Source organism: Cnephaeus nilssonii (assembly GCF_951640355.1).
Source record: "Cnephaeus nilssonii genome assembly, chromosome: 11".
NCBI classification, from domain to species: domain Eukaryota; kingdom Metazoa; phylum Chordata; class Mammalia; order Chiroptera; family Vespertilionidae; genus Cnephaeus; species Cnephaeus nilssonii.
Window position 1 is genome coordinate 83,880,628 of NC_137082.1, and position 16,915 is coordinate 83,897,542.

The window sequence follows — 16,915 nt, forward strand, 5'->3', positions numbered from 1 at the left end:
CCCCACTGCACCGGCCGCAGGCTCACACCCAGTCAGTCCCATTCAGGAGAGGCTGGCATCTTTGCAGTGACGCTCGCCAGCTGTGAGCCCTGCATCTGGAGCCTGTGGGTCAGCTGAGCGGTGCTCCCGCTGTGGAAGCGCACTGACCACCAGGGTGCAGCTCTTGCATTGAGCATCTGCCCCCTGGTGGTCAGTGAGTGTCATAGCGACTGGTTGACCAGTTGCTCAGTTGCTTAGGCTTTTATATAGACTAGAGGTCCAGTGCACAAATTTAGACTAGAGGCCCAATGCACAAATCCCTAGGCCTGCCAGGTGATCGAAGCACAGCAGCGACTCCACTGCTGTCCACTGCCAGCGCTGTCCCCTGGTAGTCAGCATACGTCATAGCGAGTGGTCAAACTCCTGGTCGAGGGAACAATTTGCATATTAGGCTTATATTATATAGGATTATTGTATTATAACTGTAAACCTACTTTTGCCTACCCCCATATGTTGGGAAGTGCTTGCATTACTCCCTAAAATATGTTCCCAACCTATTACATTTGTTTATCATGTCCTCCTAACATAAACTGGAAAAATTAATGCAAGTTTTTTGGTCATACTTAATTCACAACACAAGAATCACTTCTACTCGTATGTATAAGATTATTCACTGATGTATTATATGTGATAACAAAGCATTAGAAGCAATTCAAATGGTAAAAGTATATTGCTACATTAATTTTGGTATATTCAGCCATGACATGCGATGCCCCATCAAAACAATGTGGAAGCTAATATAGAGAAGGCTCTCCAAGATATAGTCGTTGAAAAAAAGCACCAAGTACAGAAGTGTATGTTATTATTCGTCTAAAATGAGGAGGATGCATGTGCCATGGTCTGAATGTTTATGTCCCCCCAAAATTCCTATGTTGAAATCCTAACCCCCAAAGGTGCAAGTCTATGGTATTAGTAGGTGGGCCTGTGAGGGTGGTTCGGTCATGAAGGTGGAATCCTCATGAATGGGACTAGGGCCTTTGATGATCAGAAAGGCCCCAGAAGCTTGCTGGCTCCCTCCGCTGTGGGGACAGAGAGAAGGTGCGGGCTGTGAAGCAGAGGAGGGTCATTGCCCAACCATGCTGGTGCTGAGAGCTCAGGCTTCCTGCCTCCAGAACCCCGAGCAATAAATTCTTCTGTAAGCTACCTAGTCCGTGGTATTTTGTTAAAGTAGCCCCCATGGACTAAAACAACATGAAACATCCCTTAAAAGGACATTAAGAAAAGTGATAACATCTGTTGCCTCTGGGGTAGAGAACTAAGCACATGTGAGGAATGAAGAAGGAGACTCCCAGTTTTATAACCTTTGAATCTTTGAATTTTGATCCAGAAGAACGCATTATCTTTTCATACAAAAATAAATAAAATTAGAATTTATTAAATTCCATCTACAGACACCATGGCTCTTCCATCTCTTCCTATCATCTGCCAATGTTAGGGCGGGCGCTAGCCCACAGGACAGGCCCCTGTGATCAGCACTTCCCTTCAGGCAGGCTAGTATCCCATTGGTCCACACCCACACACAGAACTGTTATGTCTCAATGCCTTTGTCCACGCTCTTTTCAAAAATGTCAGGATTCTGCCCTAGCCGGTTTGGCTCAGTAGATAAGTGTCTACCCGTGAACTGAAGGGTCACAGATTCGATTCCAGTCAAGGGCACGTACCTCGGTTAGCGGCTCCATCCCTGGCCTTGGTCAGGGTGCGTGTGGGAGGCAGCCAATAGATATCTCTCTCTCACTTCAATGTTTCTCTCTCTTTCTCCCCTCTCTCTCCCTCCTTCCTCCCTTCCACTCTTTCTAAAAATCAATGGAAAAATATCCTTGGGTAAGGATTAACAAAAATAAAATAAAATAAAAATGTCAGGATTCTCCTTCTTGCTTGCTCTGCTTCTAAATCATCCACCTTCTTTGGGCCTCTGTTCATATTGCAACCCCTCCAAAATATTTTCCAGAATCCTGAAATCCTGCCTATCCCACACAGTATCCATGTACCCTCTGACTTTTTACTTGCATATCTAGAATATGGCTGGAATTTGAATATATCTTATAAATGAATTATTTTATAAAACAAAACAAAAACTGTTTAGTCAGGAAGTAATAATTTCTGCTGAAAGGCAGAGTGATTACCACAATATTATGCATTTGGAATATTTTTTAAAAAAATGAAAATCTGATCATGCCCTTTCTGATGAAAATCTTTCCATGGTTTCTACTGATATTAGGACAAAATCAAAACTCATTAATACTTTTCACCAGAACCCTCAAATCTTCCAAACCTCCTCCCTCACCACTCCTCTTAAGTTTCGCACACCCGACATGTTATTCCTCACCACCGGGCTTTCCTTATGTTGTTCCCTACCTGGACCAGTCCTCGCCTATTCCTCTGGCTCAGGAATCAGTTTAAAAGTGAAATATTGGTTTTCACCTATCAAACTGACAAAGGTCAAAAAGTCTAAAAATGCATTAAATTGACAAAGGTGTGCGGAAATACACCTTGCCACACATTGCTGGCAGTAGTATAAATTGGTACAACCTCCATAGAGCACAGTTTGTGGCAATATCTACCAAGGTTACAACTGCATATGCAGTTTGACCCAGCATTTTTACTTTCTAAACTAGAGATATATTTGTATGCATGAGAAATAATGTATGTAGCATTATTTGTTATAGCAAAAGATTGGAAACAATCTAAATGTCCACCAAGAGAAAACTGATTATATTCTATAAATATTCTGCAGATATTTAAAAGAAAAAGGCAGTTGCATATATGCTTAAATATATTTTAATTAACTGGGAAGAAAAAGCCAGAGATAGCAAGAAAAAAAGAAAAAGCAAGGTATGTGTAGTATGCTACCACTTGTGTTTAAACAATTTTGCAAAACTACCTGAGATATATGCTTAAATAACCTTGTACCATCTTTAGAAGGATTAAAAAAAAAACCTGCTACCAGGAATCATCTCTGGGGAAGGGAGGTGGTTGAGTGGAAGAAAAGAAAAACTTATTTCCTACTTTTCTACCTTTTGGATTGTCTACTGGTACATGTATGATAAACAGACCAGCAGACAATGGATGGATGGATAAATGGACGAAAAGACATTAAAAAAAATTTTTTAACTGAACCTAGCACACAAATATATGTGGCCCTCTATACAAATTTTAATCTCCAAGTGATCTCTTACCTGCTGGTTGGTGCAGGGAAAGAAAATGAGAGAAGCTGATTCCAGAACGGGTCATTCTCAGAGACAGATTCGGTGCCTGATAACTTTTTTAAGTACTCATTTTTAGGAAGATCACCAATCCTGCTGCTGTTTGATCCCATCTTCTAATCTGGTAGACAACTTGTCCTTAAACCTTCATTTCCACAAGACAACCTAGAAAAAGATGAAAAGAAATTTCAAACTTATTCAAAATAATCCTCAAACTTTTCCTTACCCTTGACGTAAATGTAAAAAAACTGTAAACTAACTAAAGGAAATCACCCCTTTCTTTATTTTTAAATATATGAGACATCAGATACAAAGTTACAAGGAGAAAAATGGAGCTAACGTCTGTCTTAACCAACACAAATACAAAAATCAGAATCTGTACTTGTAGATCTTAGAATGGGCACACCTCACGCCCCTAGGCAGCAACAACAGGGTACTATCTGCTGAGCAGAGTGAAGGCAGTGCCCGAGGCAGCTGAAATGCCAGGAGGAACAAGCAAAGACTAGCCACTGAAGTATTCCTGTCAGAAAGTTCCACCTGCTGCCCACCCTCACAGAAAGCAAAGCAGCAAACTGAGGTCCAATGGCATCTCTTCTGCCATGGATCATACCAAGCATTACACACACACACACACACACACACACACACACACACACACACACACACGACCTGGACCCAATTTACTGTATTTGGAACTCCCAAGACTCTTACCTATGAAAACTAGAATAAAATGGAACTTGAAAAACCCTGTATCCAATCAGCTCCCCTCCTAAGAGCCCTACTGCTTTTCCCTCCTGCTGTGCCTCAAGACCTCCTTGGCTCTCAGCTCTTCTTCCTCTCCATTTGTCAGGAGCTGAGCCTTTCTCCTGGTTTCACTAGTGGCTTCCCTCTCCTAGTCCCAGCCTCTGACCGGAATGCCAGTTCTACCTACGTCCCTAAAATACTGAAGATTTTTTTAAACTCAAGGATAACGTATTTTAATTATGTGTGTAACATATAAGCAGTAATTCTGTAGATAACAACGCCCCTCACATAAGTCTATACTAAAAACAAGAAGCATGCTATGGCTTATGCCATTAGAAGTAAACCTTTCAAAGGATCTATTTTTCTAAATTTTTATTTATTGATTTTAGAGAGAGAGGAAGGAAGAGAGAGAATAGAGAGATGAGAGAAACATCAATTTGTTGTTCCACTTATCTATGTACCCACTGGTTGACTCTTGCATGTGCCCTGACCACAGTGTGAGTGTATATGCTCTAACCAACTGAGCTACCCAGCCGGGGATTCAAAGGACCCTATTGTAATGCAATGTAGTCAAGAACATGTGTGTGCAAAATTGATTCCATCCTCCCTCTCAAAACCAGTTTGTCCTCTCAACTTCCATTACTCCCATTATGTAAAAACTACCCTGAAATGTGATTTTTCTATAGTATATATGACATATCTCCTGAGGTAGATTATTCTTAAATAATAATTTAAAGTAAAAATATATATACATTGTTGTTAAATAAATGGATTGTACTCTCCCTCAGGAATGATCTGAGTGTGCTTCTGGCTTGTGTTTTAACCTCTATGTGAGTGACCCCAGAACTAATATTTTATCCTGATTTCTCAGTCAAAATCCAAGCATAAATCTTTACTTAATGGCCATTTCAATTTGATGTCTTAATATCATCATAAATTTTAAAACAGATTTTAACATTGCCCCCCAAAATAAGCAACCCCTCCAAATCTTTTTGCCTCAAATTCTCACTCATATAACCAACCATTCATTCCATAAATACCTATTACACACTTCCTATAAATGTCAGGTGTTACACTGGAAACTGAAAATGTAAAAGTAAGACCAAGTTCCTTGCCATTCATGAACCCAAAGCCTATTTAACACATGTGGTATGTATCGCAATGGAGTTATTTATACACAGAAAGCTATGAAAACACACAGGAGCAGCTGAGACAGAGGGGACAGTGTGCGCAGTGGTGCTTTTACTCAGCCCGATCGGAGTCAGAAACTAGGCTAAGTGCTGTATAATTCCTGCTTCATTTCGTCCCTATGAACAACTCTAAGAGGTGGTCCGAATTTCCTCATTTTACAGATGAGGAAGTTAAGGGACAGAAGGGTTAAGGAACTTCCCCAACGCCCCAGAGGGAATAAGTGGCAAAGCCAGGATTTGAACCCAGGGAACCTCATTCCAGAATCCCTGGTCTTTAGCACTCTAATAGGGTGACTCTCCGAAGACATCAACAAGTCCTTTGGGTTCTTCTACAACATCCGCAGTGCTACATACTGTCTTTTAAACCCATCTCTTCCTTTACATTCCCACTGCCTCCATGCTAGACCAGGCTTCTAAATCTCACAGGACTTAGTGCAACAACATGCAGGCGTCTTTACTTCCAACCCTTCCACTCCGACTCACTGTGCGCACTCCACTACCGCATTAATCCTTAAAGAAACAGGCAATCCAGTCCAGCACTGCAATGAAGAAAGGTTCTAGTGGAGCTAGATTCTGTTAAGTCTGCATAAGAATCAGTCTGAATCTCCATTTTACAACGTATAAAACCTCACTGCATAATGGGAAAAACAACAGTACTTACAACTCATAAGATATTCTAGGATGAAGCAAGATGAGCCATACAATGCACTCAGCCCTGGCCGGTGTGGCTCAGTGGTTAGTGTGTCAGCTCACGCACCGAAGGGTCTCGGGTTCAATTCCCGGTCAGGGCACATTGGGTTGTGGGTTCAGTCCCCAGCCAAGGTGAATACAGAAGGCAACCAATCAATGCTTCTCTCTCAGGTCGGTGCTTTTCTCTCTTTATATCTCTCTCTCTCCCTTCCTCTAAGCACGTCCTCGGGTAAGGATTAAAAAAACAACAACCTGGCACAGTGTATGCTTAGCCAAATAAAAGGTCAAATATAATTTATTTTTAATATTAGTAAAATAACCACTTTCGTCATTTCACTCAACAGCTCAAAAACATTCAATGATTCTTCTTCAATTATCTGAAAAACAGAATACTGACTGACATTCAAGACCCTCCACAATCTGAAAGGTCACTTTCCAACCACCGTCCAAACCAGTGGCTCTCAAACTTAAATGTACATGAAAAACACCTGAGAAGCATGTGGCTAAAAATACAAATGCCTGGGCCTCAAAAAACTCAGAATGTCAGGTTAGGACCCAGGCATCTGGATTTTCTAAAAAGCATTCACAGCCCAGCCACGGTGGCTCAGTGGTTGAGCGTCAACCTATGAACCATGAGGTCACAGTTCAATTCCTGGTCAGGGCACATGCCTGGGTTGCAGGCTAGATCCCCAGTGTGGGGTGTGCAGGAGGCAGCCAATCAATGATTCTCTCTCATCACTGACTAGAGGCCCGGTGCACAAAATACGTGCACGGAGGGGGGTTGTCCCTCAGCCCAGCCTGTACCCTCTCCAATCTGGGAACCCTCGAGGGATGTCCGACTGCCCATTTAGGCCCGATCCCTAAACGGGCAGTCGGACATCCCTCTCACAATCCAGGACTGCTGGCTCCCAACTGCTTGCCTGCCTGCCTTCCTGATTGCCCCTAACCGCTTCTGCCTGCTAGCCTGATCACCCCCTAACCACTCCGCTGCCAGCCTGTTTGCCCCCAACTTCCCTCCTCTGCCGGCCTGGTCACCCCTAACTGCCCTCTCCTGCAGGGTTGATCACCTCCAACTGCCCTCCCTTGCAGGCCTGGTCCCTCTCAACTGCCCTCCCTTGCAGGCCTGGTCCTTCTCAACTGCCCTCCCTTGCAGGCCGGGTGCCTCCCAACTGCCCTCTCCTGCTGGCCATCTTGTGTCCACATGGGGGCAGGATCTTTGACCACATGGGGGCAGCTATATTGTGTGTTGCAGTGATGATCAATCTGCATAGTACTCTTTTATTAGATAGGATAGAGGCCTGGTACAGGGGTGGGGGCCAGCTGGTTTGCCCTGAAGGGTGTCCCTGATCAGGGTGGGGTTCCCTTGAGGCGTGGGGCGGCCTGAGCGAGGGGCCTGCGGTGGTTTGCAGGCCGGCCACACCCCCTGGCAACCCAAGCGGAGGCCCTGGTATATGGAATTTATTTTCCTTCTACAATTGAAATTTTGTAGCCTGGAGCGGAGCCAAGCCTAGGACTCCCTCCGTGGCCGGCAGCCATTTGTGTTGGGGTTATAACTGAAACTTTGTAGCCTTAAGCGGGTGGGCCCGGCCAGGGTGTGCAGAAAGCTTTGCTTCCCCTGTTGACGGGGGCAACCCTGGCCTGCTCTTTCAAGCTCCATTCTGCCGCAATTTCTGTTTGAATTTGTTTACCTTCTATAATTGAAACTTTGTAGCTTGAGTGGAGGCTTAGGCATGGCAAGGGCAGGCGGAAAGCTTGGCTTCCTCTGTTACCTAGGAAACCTTGCTCTCTGTGGCTATAGCCATCTTGGTTGGGTAAATTTGCATACTCGCTCTGATTGGATGGTGGGCGTGGCTTGTGGGTGTGTCGGAGGTATGGTCAATTTGCATCTTTGTCTATTATTAGGTAGGATGTTTCTATCTCTCTCTCTCTCCCTTCCTCTCTCTGAAATCAATAAAAATATTTTTAAAAGAAATGACACTTGAATTTAAAAATACCATAAAAAATTCAATAAAAAGGAGGCCAAGAAAACTGCCATAATAAATTTAAAGAAGAAGAAGACAAACAGATGGAAAACAGGAGACTGAAAATTAGAAGACCCATTTAGAATGTCTTAACAATTACAGGAGTTCTAAAAAGACAGCAGAGGGATGTTCCTGCCAAGTCAGAAACTGTGAAGGGCCTGAGATTTCCCTTACCTTAGAGCATGCTGACAACAAAGACAACAAAGGCGTGAGGCCTCTGGGACACTGACAAAAACAACTCATCCCGCACAGCAACAGCGGTAGCCAGAGCAACACCCTGCATTAGTTTCCTGCGGCCCAATCCCCACAGGTCTTTCAAAGCATTTGGTAAAAGTTAGGAATATGTTCATGGAAAAATAAGCAAACGGTGGGGGCAGGTGGGCAGGGAAACAAGGTATATTACTCAGCTCAGCAGGGAGCAATATTTATGTAGTCAAAATAATGTAAACACTAACTTAACCAAGAATTTTTATATATCTATACAAGAGGAGGCCCAATGCACGAATTCATGCATGGGTGGGGTCCCTTTGGGGCTGATCGGGCCTGTCTCGCCCAGTACCGATTGGGGCCAATCAGGGCCAGCTGGCCAGGGGCAGGGACTGAGGGAGGTTGGCTGTGGGAGCACACTGACCACCAGGGGTCAGCTCCTGCATTGAGCGCCTGCCCCCTGGTGGTCAGTGCACATCATAGCGACTGGTCGACTGATCATTCGGTCGACCAGTCCTAACGGTCGCTTAGGCTTTTATATATATAGATATCTGTACTGGAAAGCCCAGAAGTGGGGAAGGAGGAGGTCAAGCACGCATTTACTATAACAAGGAGTCAATGGGTATTATCTAAAATTGATAGATCACAAAATAGACATTTAGACAACTATAAACACAGTTAAAATCAGTTGCCTCTGAAGACCAGACGAAGAAAGAAGGATACTGCTGTTTTTTTATAATATACCTTCTAGTATTACCTCAATATGCAAGTATTAGTTTAAGTAGAAAAGTGAACTTTTAAATAAATTAGGGAGAATGTGCTTTACTATTTCACAATCACTGGTTCATATAAACAACTCAATGTGCAAACACTAAAAGAACAGTGCAGGGTTGCAAAACAAACTAGCACTACTGAAGAGACATCATATTATGGTAATGTAAGTACCAGGAGTCTGTTGATATTTCCTGAGTGCCCTCTATGTGGCCAGCACAATGCTAAGTGCCAACGTTAAAACTGGGAGTGGAATTTATTTATAGTTGAGGAAGAGAAACAGATAAGCGGACATGAAATGATAATATGGCAACCATTCAAGACTTAGTGAGAGCTTCCCAGGAGTCATGCCAGAAAAGCTGAGACCTGAAAGGTAAGGACTGTCCTGGTTGGGGGGTTCAGAAAATTTTCAAAGTGAAGAGGATAGCATGTGTCAAGGCCTAGGGTTAAGACAGAAACAGATACGGTCCATTCAAGGGATTTAAAGAAGTTCAACATGGCTGGAGTGGGAGGGAATCAAAGTGGAAGCAAACAAGGCCAGAAAGCAAGCTGCTGCTTCATGCGTTATGGGGAGACTTACTCAAGGACATGTCTTCTCCCTGCCCGTTGTAACTCTAAAATTGTATACATCCCTGAGTCTTCTGGATCAGTGAACTCTTCCCCTATACATTGATGATTTCAAAATATCCATGACCTTGCCCCAGCTGGTTTGGCTCAGTGGACAGAGCGTCGGCTTGCGGACTCAAGGGTCCCAGGTTCGATTCCGGTCAAGGGCATGTACCTTGGTTGCGGACACATCCCCAGTAGGGAGTGTGCAGGAGGCAGCTGATCAATGTTTCTCTCTCATCGATGTTTCTAACTCTCTCTCCCTCTCCCTTCCTCTCTGTAAAAAATCAATAAAACATATATTTAAAATATATATATATATATCCATGACCAGACCAGAACTGTCTTGCGGGTGACATACCATTGATCTGACTGCCTGCCATACATTATCCTCTGGGTGACCATGTGCCCAATACTGAACTCTGTATCCTCCCCTATCCATCTCCAATTTCTCTTTTCCACTCTACCCATTCAGATATCCAAGTCCAGAAATCCGAGGGAGGAGAAGGAAAAACTAGTATTTGGAGTGTATATGTTGCCAGATACATAAGAAATATTTTCATTTAATGCTAACAAGCATCTAAAGTAAATATTAGCTCTTTTTTACAGTTGAGAATGCTAAAGCTCAAAAAGATTGAGTAACACACCAAAGCACATAAATAACACAACGAGGATTCAAACCTAGAAATCTGGGAAGTGTGTAGGTTAGTCTGGAGCACAGAGAAACTAACTGTGAAGTACGGTAGAAACACCAATTGCCTACCTCAATCTCCAGCCCTTCCTCCCTTATAGTAACAACTCCTATTTTTGGCTGAGCACATTCCCGTCCAGCTAAGATACATTTCCCAAACTCTCTTGCAGCCAGAAAGATCATATGACTAAGTATTGGTTATCACTGAATTACACAGAACTTCCTCTAAGAGTGTACAGCCACTTCTCTGTCCCTTCCTCCATCCTGCTGCTTGGATACTAGCAAGACCACCAGCAGCCATCCTGGACCCAGAACCAAGGGCCATACCCTAGGGATGACAGAATAAGAAACTGGAAAGAGCTCAGACATTGTGGCCCAGTGGTTGAGCATCAACCTATGAATCAGGAGATCACGGTTCAATTGCCGGTCAGGCACATGCCCGGATTACGGGCTCCATTCCCCAGTGAGGGGTGTGCAGGAGGCAGCCAATCAATGATTCTCTCTTTATTGATGTTTCTATCTCTCCCTCTCTCAAGCCAATAAAAATATATTTAAAAAACAAAACAAAAAATACAGCCCTGGCTGGTTTGGCTCAGAGTATAGGGCATTGGCCCATGGACTGAAGGGTCCCTGGGTCCAATTCCAGCCCGGGGCACGTGCCTGGAATACAATATAGTATTATTGACTATAGTCACCATGCTATACATCACATTCAGAGGACTTAGTTATCTTATAACTGGAAGGTTTTTTTTGTTTGTTTTTTTTTTGTTTTAAATATATTTTATTGATTTTTTACAGAGAGGAAGGGAGAGGGATAGAGTTAGAAACATTGATGAGAAAGAAACATCAATCAGCCGCCCCCTGCACACCTCCCACTGAGGATGTGCCCCAAACCAAGGTACATGCCCTTGAGTGGAATCGAACCTGGGACCCTTCAGTCTGCAGGCCGATGCTCTATCCACTGAGCAAAACCGGCCAGGGCTTATAACTGGAAGTTTGTACCTTTTGACCACCTTCACCTATTTTGCCTATACCGCCCCTCCCCCCAATCAGCCTGGTGTCTGCATTTCTGCCCTAGCTGGTTTGGGCAGAGGTGGATAGAGTGTTGGCCTGAGGACCAAAGGGTCCTGGGTTCGATTCCGGTCAAGGGCAGGTACCTTGGTTTCAGGATCCTCCCCCGCCAAGGCCCTGGTCCGGGCATGTGCAGGAGGCAACCAATCAATGTTTTTCTCACGTCGGTATTTCTCTGTCTTTCCCTCTCTCTTCCACTCTCTCTAAAAACTAATGGGAAAATATCCTCAGGTGAGGATTAAAAACAAAACAAAAAGGAAAACAATTCTATTTTTCAGCGTCTAACATCTAAGTGTTTGCACTGCTTATCCCTTGTATAAAACAAATACCACATTTAAAAAATAAGTCCTAGATTTTGATATTAAGAGCTTACTATTAATGTTTAGTTGTGATAATGGTATTGTGGGTGTATTAAAAAGAGAGTGGCCTGGCCAGCGTGGCTCAGTGGTTGAGCGTCAACCTATGAACCAGGAGGTCATGGTTCAATTCTGGATCAGGGCACATGAGCCCCAGCTGGGAATGTGCAGGAGACAGCCAATCAACGATTCTTTCATCATTGATGTTTCTATCTCTTTCCCTCTTCCTTCCTCAATGAAATAAATACAAATGTATTTCTTTTAAAAGAGAGTGACTCACTATTCTACAGATATACAGTATACTCAAATATTCACAAGTGAAATGGTATACTGATGATCTGCTTTAAAATAGTTGGGAGTAGGGATATGAATGGATAGGGGTATAGATAAAACCAAGTTAGCCTGAGTTACTAACGGTTGGAGTTGAGGAATGGGTACATGGGGGTATATTATTCCACTGCTTGAACTTTTCTATATTCAAAGGGTACAAGAACAAAGACTTGACCTATCAAATAATATAGACTTCTTAACATATCTAATAGTTGACTCTCCTTCCTGTAACATTGCCCCACCTCAATTCTCTGCCATTTAATCCACCTGCAACTGAAAGTCTCATCAATTATTCTTTAATCCTCACCTCATTCTTCCTTGTTTACTAACCTTACGAGATTCAGCAAGTCACCTAACCTCTAAAAGACTGCATCTGCAGAATGGAAATATTTAGACTTGCCCAGTCTCTCTGAGTTGCCGAGAGGATTATGTAAGATAAAAACTACGGAGCAGAATAATCACTCTAGGAATCTATACAGTTATAAACTTCAAGCTCAGCAGTAACCATGCACCGATTCCTATAGATTCTCTAGCTCCGTTCCTCTCTCGAGCCCTCAACTCATCAGCCCAAGTGCCTCGTTCCTCCGTAAGGTTACCCTGCGCTCCACCCCCTGCACCCCTCCCCATGTTCCACATCTTTCAGCACATGCCTTCTCACTACATACCTCTCCCCCCATCCTCCTTTCTCCCCCTTCGAGAATCCCACCCCAACTGCCCCGCTAGTCAGTCTGTCCCGTGTACCCCTTTGCTGGCCCTATGACATCCATCCTATCACTTTTTACCTCTTTCCAGCACTGTTGTCATCCTATCAGCTTTATCACCCCACTTCCCTCAATCCCCACAAACACGTGAGCTGACTTCCCACTCTCACCCTCAGTGAAAACACAATCGCTAGGTGTCAGAGGACGGGGGAGGGGGGGAGTGAGTGCTATTGGGTATGGGTTTCCTTTTGGGGCGATAAGGATGTTTAGGATTCGTTGCACACCCCTTTGAATATGCTAAAAACCACTGAGCTGTACTTCAACTGTACTTTTAAAAGTGAATTTTATGGTATGTGCATTACGTCTCCATAAAAATGTACTTGTCAAAAAAGAAAAAGTAAACACTATTGCCCGCCCTGCCCATCACACACCCATTTCTCTCCCGAAAGGCCGACCTGCTCTTGGGTATCCGCCCCCCAACTCCCAACACCGGCCTCGGACCCAGATCCCTCGCCCTCCCGGGATTACACACCCCTCGCCGCTCCGCCCCAAGCGCCACCGTATCCCGGAGCGGAGGGAGGGGCCCGGGGCACAGCCTCTCCCGGGGGGCCCGTCCCCACTGGCCGGAAGGGACCCTTCCCCGCCTCCGGGGCGGCGCTGCCCCCCAGCTCCTGACGCTGACCGGAGGAGGGGGGGAAAGGGTGTCCCCTAATCCGCTCTGCCCAGGAGCTGGGGGCCCGGCGGATCTCCCAGCCCACCTGTCTCAGCCGGCAGGGAGATCCGCTTCCAGCTCACGGACGAGCGAGTGGCAGAGGCTCAGGCCTCCATGTTTCCGCGTCTCTGCGGCTCCGGCTCCGGCTCGGCTCCCGCCCGGGCCGCGTCAGTGCGGAGGCCCGGAGGCTGGGAGGGAAGAGGGAAGCGGCCGAGAACGCAGCTGGGAACCGAACGGCAGGGCGCGCACCAGCCGGTGGTCACGTGGCACGTGGCGCGCGGACTTCTGGGAGATGTAGTCCTTCAGGCGTTAGTAGTTTCTCCACCACCACCCTCAGCGCCTCCAGGGCAACTGCATAGCCACGTGGCAAAATTCGGAAGCGGCTAGGCCTCTGTGGTGCTGGAGTCCCTTCCTTACCCTGCCTACACCACTTATTCTGGTGGCTTAACTTGATCAACGCTCCTCTTCAGTCCAACCGAATAATCATTCCGAAGTTAAGCAATTCCCTTGGAGGGCTCTGAAAAATGGAAGAATAGCATTTTTAGCATTTTATCTATTGTTAAGTTTTTTAACTTTGTTCTTATTCAAATCCTTTTATTGAGGGCTGATTTTCAGAAAATAATTTTTGATGGAGGCAGTTAACAGGTCTAAAACTGCAATATTGTCAAAAAGTTTTATTTTCAGAAACCTGCAATTTGTCTGTTTTTTCTTTTATTGCCTGTGCCTTTGGCATCACATCCAAGAAATCATGGCCAAATTCAATGTTGTGAAGCTTTTCCCCTATATTTTCTTCTAAGAGTTTTATGTTGTAGCTCTTATGTTTAGGTCTTTGATCCATTTTGTGTTAATTTTTTTTTATAGAGTATTAGCTAAGGCTCCAACTTTATTCTTTTGCATGTCGATACCCAGTTTTCTCAGTACCATTTGTTGGAAAGACTGCCTTCTCCCCATTGAATGGTCTTGGAACTCTTGTCAAAAATTAGTTAGCCATATGCCGAAACCGGTTTGGCTCAGTGGATAGAGCGTAGGCCTGCGGACTCAAGGGTCCCAGGTTCAATTCCGGTCAAGGGCATGTACCTTGGTTGCAGGCACATCCCCAGTAGGGGGTGTGCAAGAGGCAGCTGATCGATGTTTCTCTCATCGATGTTTCTAACTCTCTATCCCTCTCTCTTCCTCTCTGTAAAAAATCAATAAAATATACTTAAAAAAAAAAATTAGTTAGCCATATGTGAAAGGTTTATTGCTAATCCCTCTATTCTCTCTATTCTATTTCATTGACTTATATGTTTGTTTTTGTGACAGTACCACACTGTTTTGGTTACTTTAGCTTTGTAGTAAGTTTTGAAATCAGGAAGTGTGCATCCTCCAACTTTGCTCTTCTTTTTCAAGATTGTTGTGGTTTTTCTATTTCTGCAAAATACATCATTGGGATTTTAATACGGATGTATTGAATTTGGGTAATACTGACATCTTAACAATATTCTGTTATTGTCTTTCAATTCATGAATATAAGATGTCTTTTCCATAATAAATAACATCTTTCATTTCTTTCAGTTTATTTCAATAATATTTTGTAGTTTTCATTGTCTTTTTTAAAATGCTTTATTTTAAAGTGAGAGGAAGGGAGAGAGAGAGAGAAAGAGAGATAGAGAGAAACATTGATGTGAGAGAGTCAACAATCAGTTGCCTCCCGCACGTGCCCTGACTGGGGATAGCACTCTCAACCTAGGTATGTGCCTTGACCAGGAATCGAACCCACAACCTTTTTGGTTTTCATTGTCTCAAGTCTTTCACTTTCTTAGTCAAGTTAATTCCTAAGTTTTTTTTCTCTTTGATATTATAGTAAATGTAATTGTTTTCTTAATTTCCTGTTCAGATATTTAATTGTTGGTGTATAACAATGCAACTGATTTTTGTGCTGACTTTTTATCCTGTCACTTTGCTAAATTCAATTTTTTAGTGCTAACAGTCTTTTGTGGAATCTTTAGGTTTTTCTATTTACAAATCATCTGTGAACAGAGATAATTTTACTTCTTCTTTTCCAATTTTAATAACTTTTATTTCCTTTTCTTGCTTAATTGGATAGAAATTCCAGTACTAGCCCTGGTTGGTTTGGCTCAATGGATAGAGTGTCAGCCTGCGGACTGAAGGGTCCAGGTTTGATTCCAGGCAAGGGCACATGCCTGGGTTGCAGGCTCGATCCCCAGTGGGGGGCGTGCAGGAGGCAGCGATCGGTGATTCTCTCTCATCATTGATGTTTCTATCTCTCCTTCTCCCTTCCTCTCTAAAATCAATAAAATATATTTTTTTAAAAATTCCAGTACTATATTGAGTTCAAGTAGCAAAGGCTGTCATCCTTGTCTTATTCCTGATCTTTTGAGTGTGAGGCTTGCTGTGGGTTTTTCACATATACTTTCATTATGTTGAGGTAGTTTTCTTTTATTGCTAGTTTGTTAAGTGTTTTTGTCATGAAAGGTTATTGAATTGTATCAAACGCTTTTTCTGTATCGAGATGACCATGTGGGTTTTCTCCCTCCATTCTAAACATCCTTGCATTCTATGAATAAAGCCCACTAGGTCATGGTATATAATCCCTTTTTTTTTTCTCCAATGTCTTTTTGTTGATTTCAGAGAGGAAGGGAGAGGGAGAGAGAGATAGAAACATCGATGATGAGAGAGAATCATCTATCGGCTGCTTCCTGCACGCCCCCTACTGGGGATCCAGCCTGAAACCTGGCCTTGTGTCCTGACTGGGAATCGAACTCGTGACCTCCTGTTTCATAGGTCGACGCTCAACCACTGAGCCACACAGGCAGGGCATAACCCTCTAACTATGCTGTGAATTTGGTTTGCTAGTATTTTGTTGAGGATTTTTGCATTGATATGCATAAAAGATACAGGTCTGTAGGTTTCTTTTTTTTTTATGTTAGGAAATGTTCTCTTCGATATTTTGGAAAAGTTTGGGAATGATTGGTGTTCTCCTTTAAATGTTTGGTAGAATTCACTAGTGAAGCCATAAGGTCCAGGGGCTTTTCTTTGTTGGCAGATTTTTTTTTTTTAATATATTTTATTGATTTTTTTTTTTTTTTTACAGAGAGGAAGGGAGAGGGATAGAGAGTTAGAAACATCGATGAGAGAGAAACATCAATCAGCTGCCTCCTGCACACCCCCCACTGGGTATGTGCCCGCAACCAAGGTACATGCCCCTGACCAGAATCAAACCTGGGACTCTTGAGTCCGCAGGCCGACGCTCTACCCACTGAGCCAAACCGGTCAGGACTGTTGGGAGATTTTTTATTACTGATTCAGTTCCTTTACCGATTATACATCTCTTCAGGACTTCTCTATTTCTTCATGAGTTAGTCTTGGTAGGTTTTGTTTTTCTAAGAATGTGTATGGTTTTTTTTATCTAGGTTATCCATTTTGTTGGTGAACAATTGTTCACAGTACTCTTATCCATTTTATTTTTGTAGTATCAGTAGTAATTCCACTTCCGTTCCTGACTTTAGCAATTGGAGTCTTTACTCTCTTTCTTAGTCAGTCTAGCTAAAGATTTGTCAATTTTGTTGGTCTTTTTGAAAAG

General features: G+C 43.6%; 1 protein-coding gene across 2 annotated transcripts in view; it reads right to left on the minus strand.

The window, feature by feature from the left end:
- DYM (dymeclin) overlaps nt 1–13,597 on the minus strand; it is a 238,356-nt gene extending 224,759 nt beyond the window's left edge. Inside the window, exons 1-2 of one of the 2 annotated variants that reach the window (XM_079784585.1) lie at nt 13,379–13,594; nt 3,216–3,407 (exon numbers count right to left, since the gene is read on the minus strand). In XM_079784585.1, the coding sequence (XP_079640711.1) occupies nt 3,216–3,355 (140 nt within the window). In that variant the 5' untranslated portion in view covers nt 3,356–3,407; nt 13,379–13,594. Of the gene's footprint in view, nt 1–3,215; nt 3,408–13,378 lie in introns of both variants that reach the window. The other variant, XM_079784586.1, reaches the window with a different exon arrangement.
- Nucleotides 13,598–16,915: the final 3,318 nt, after the last annotated feature.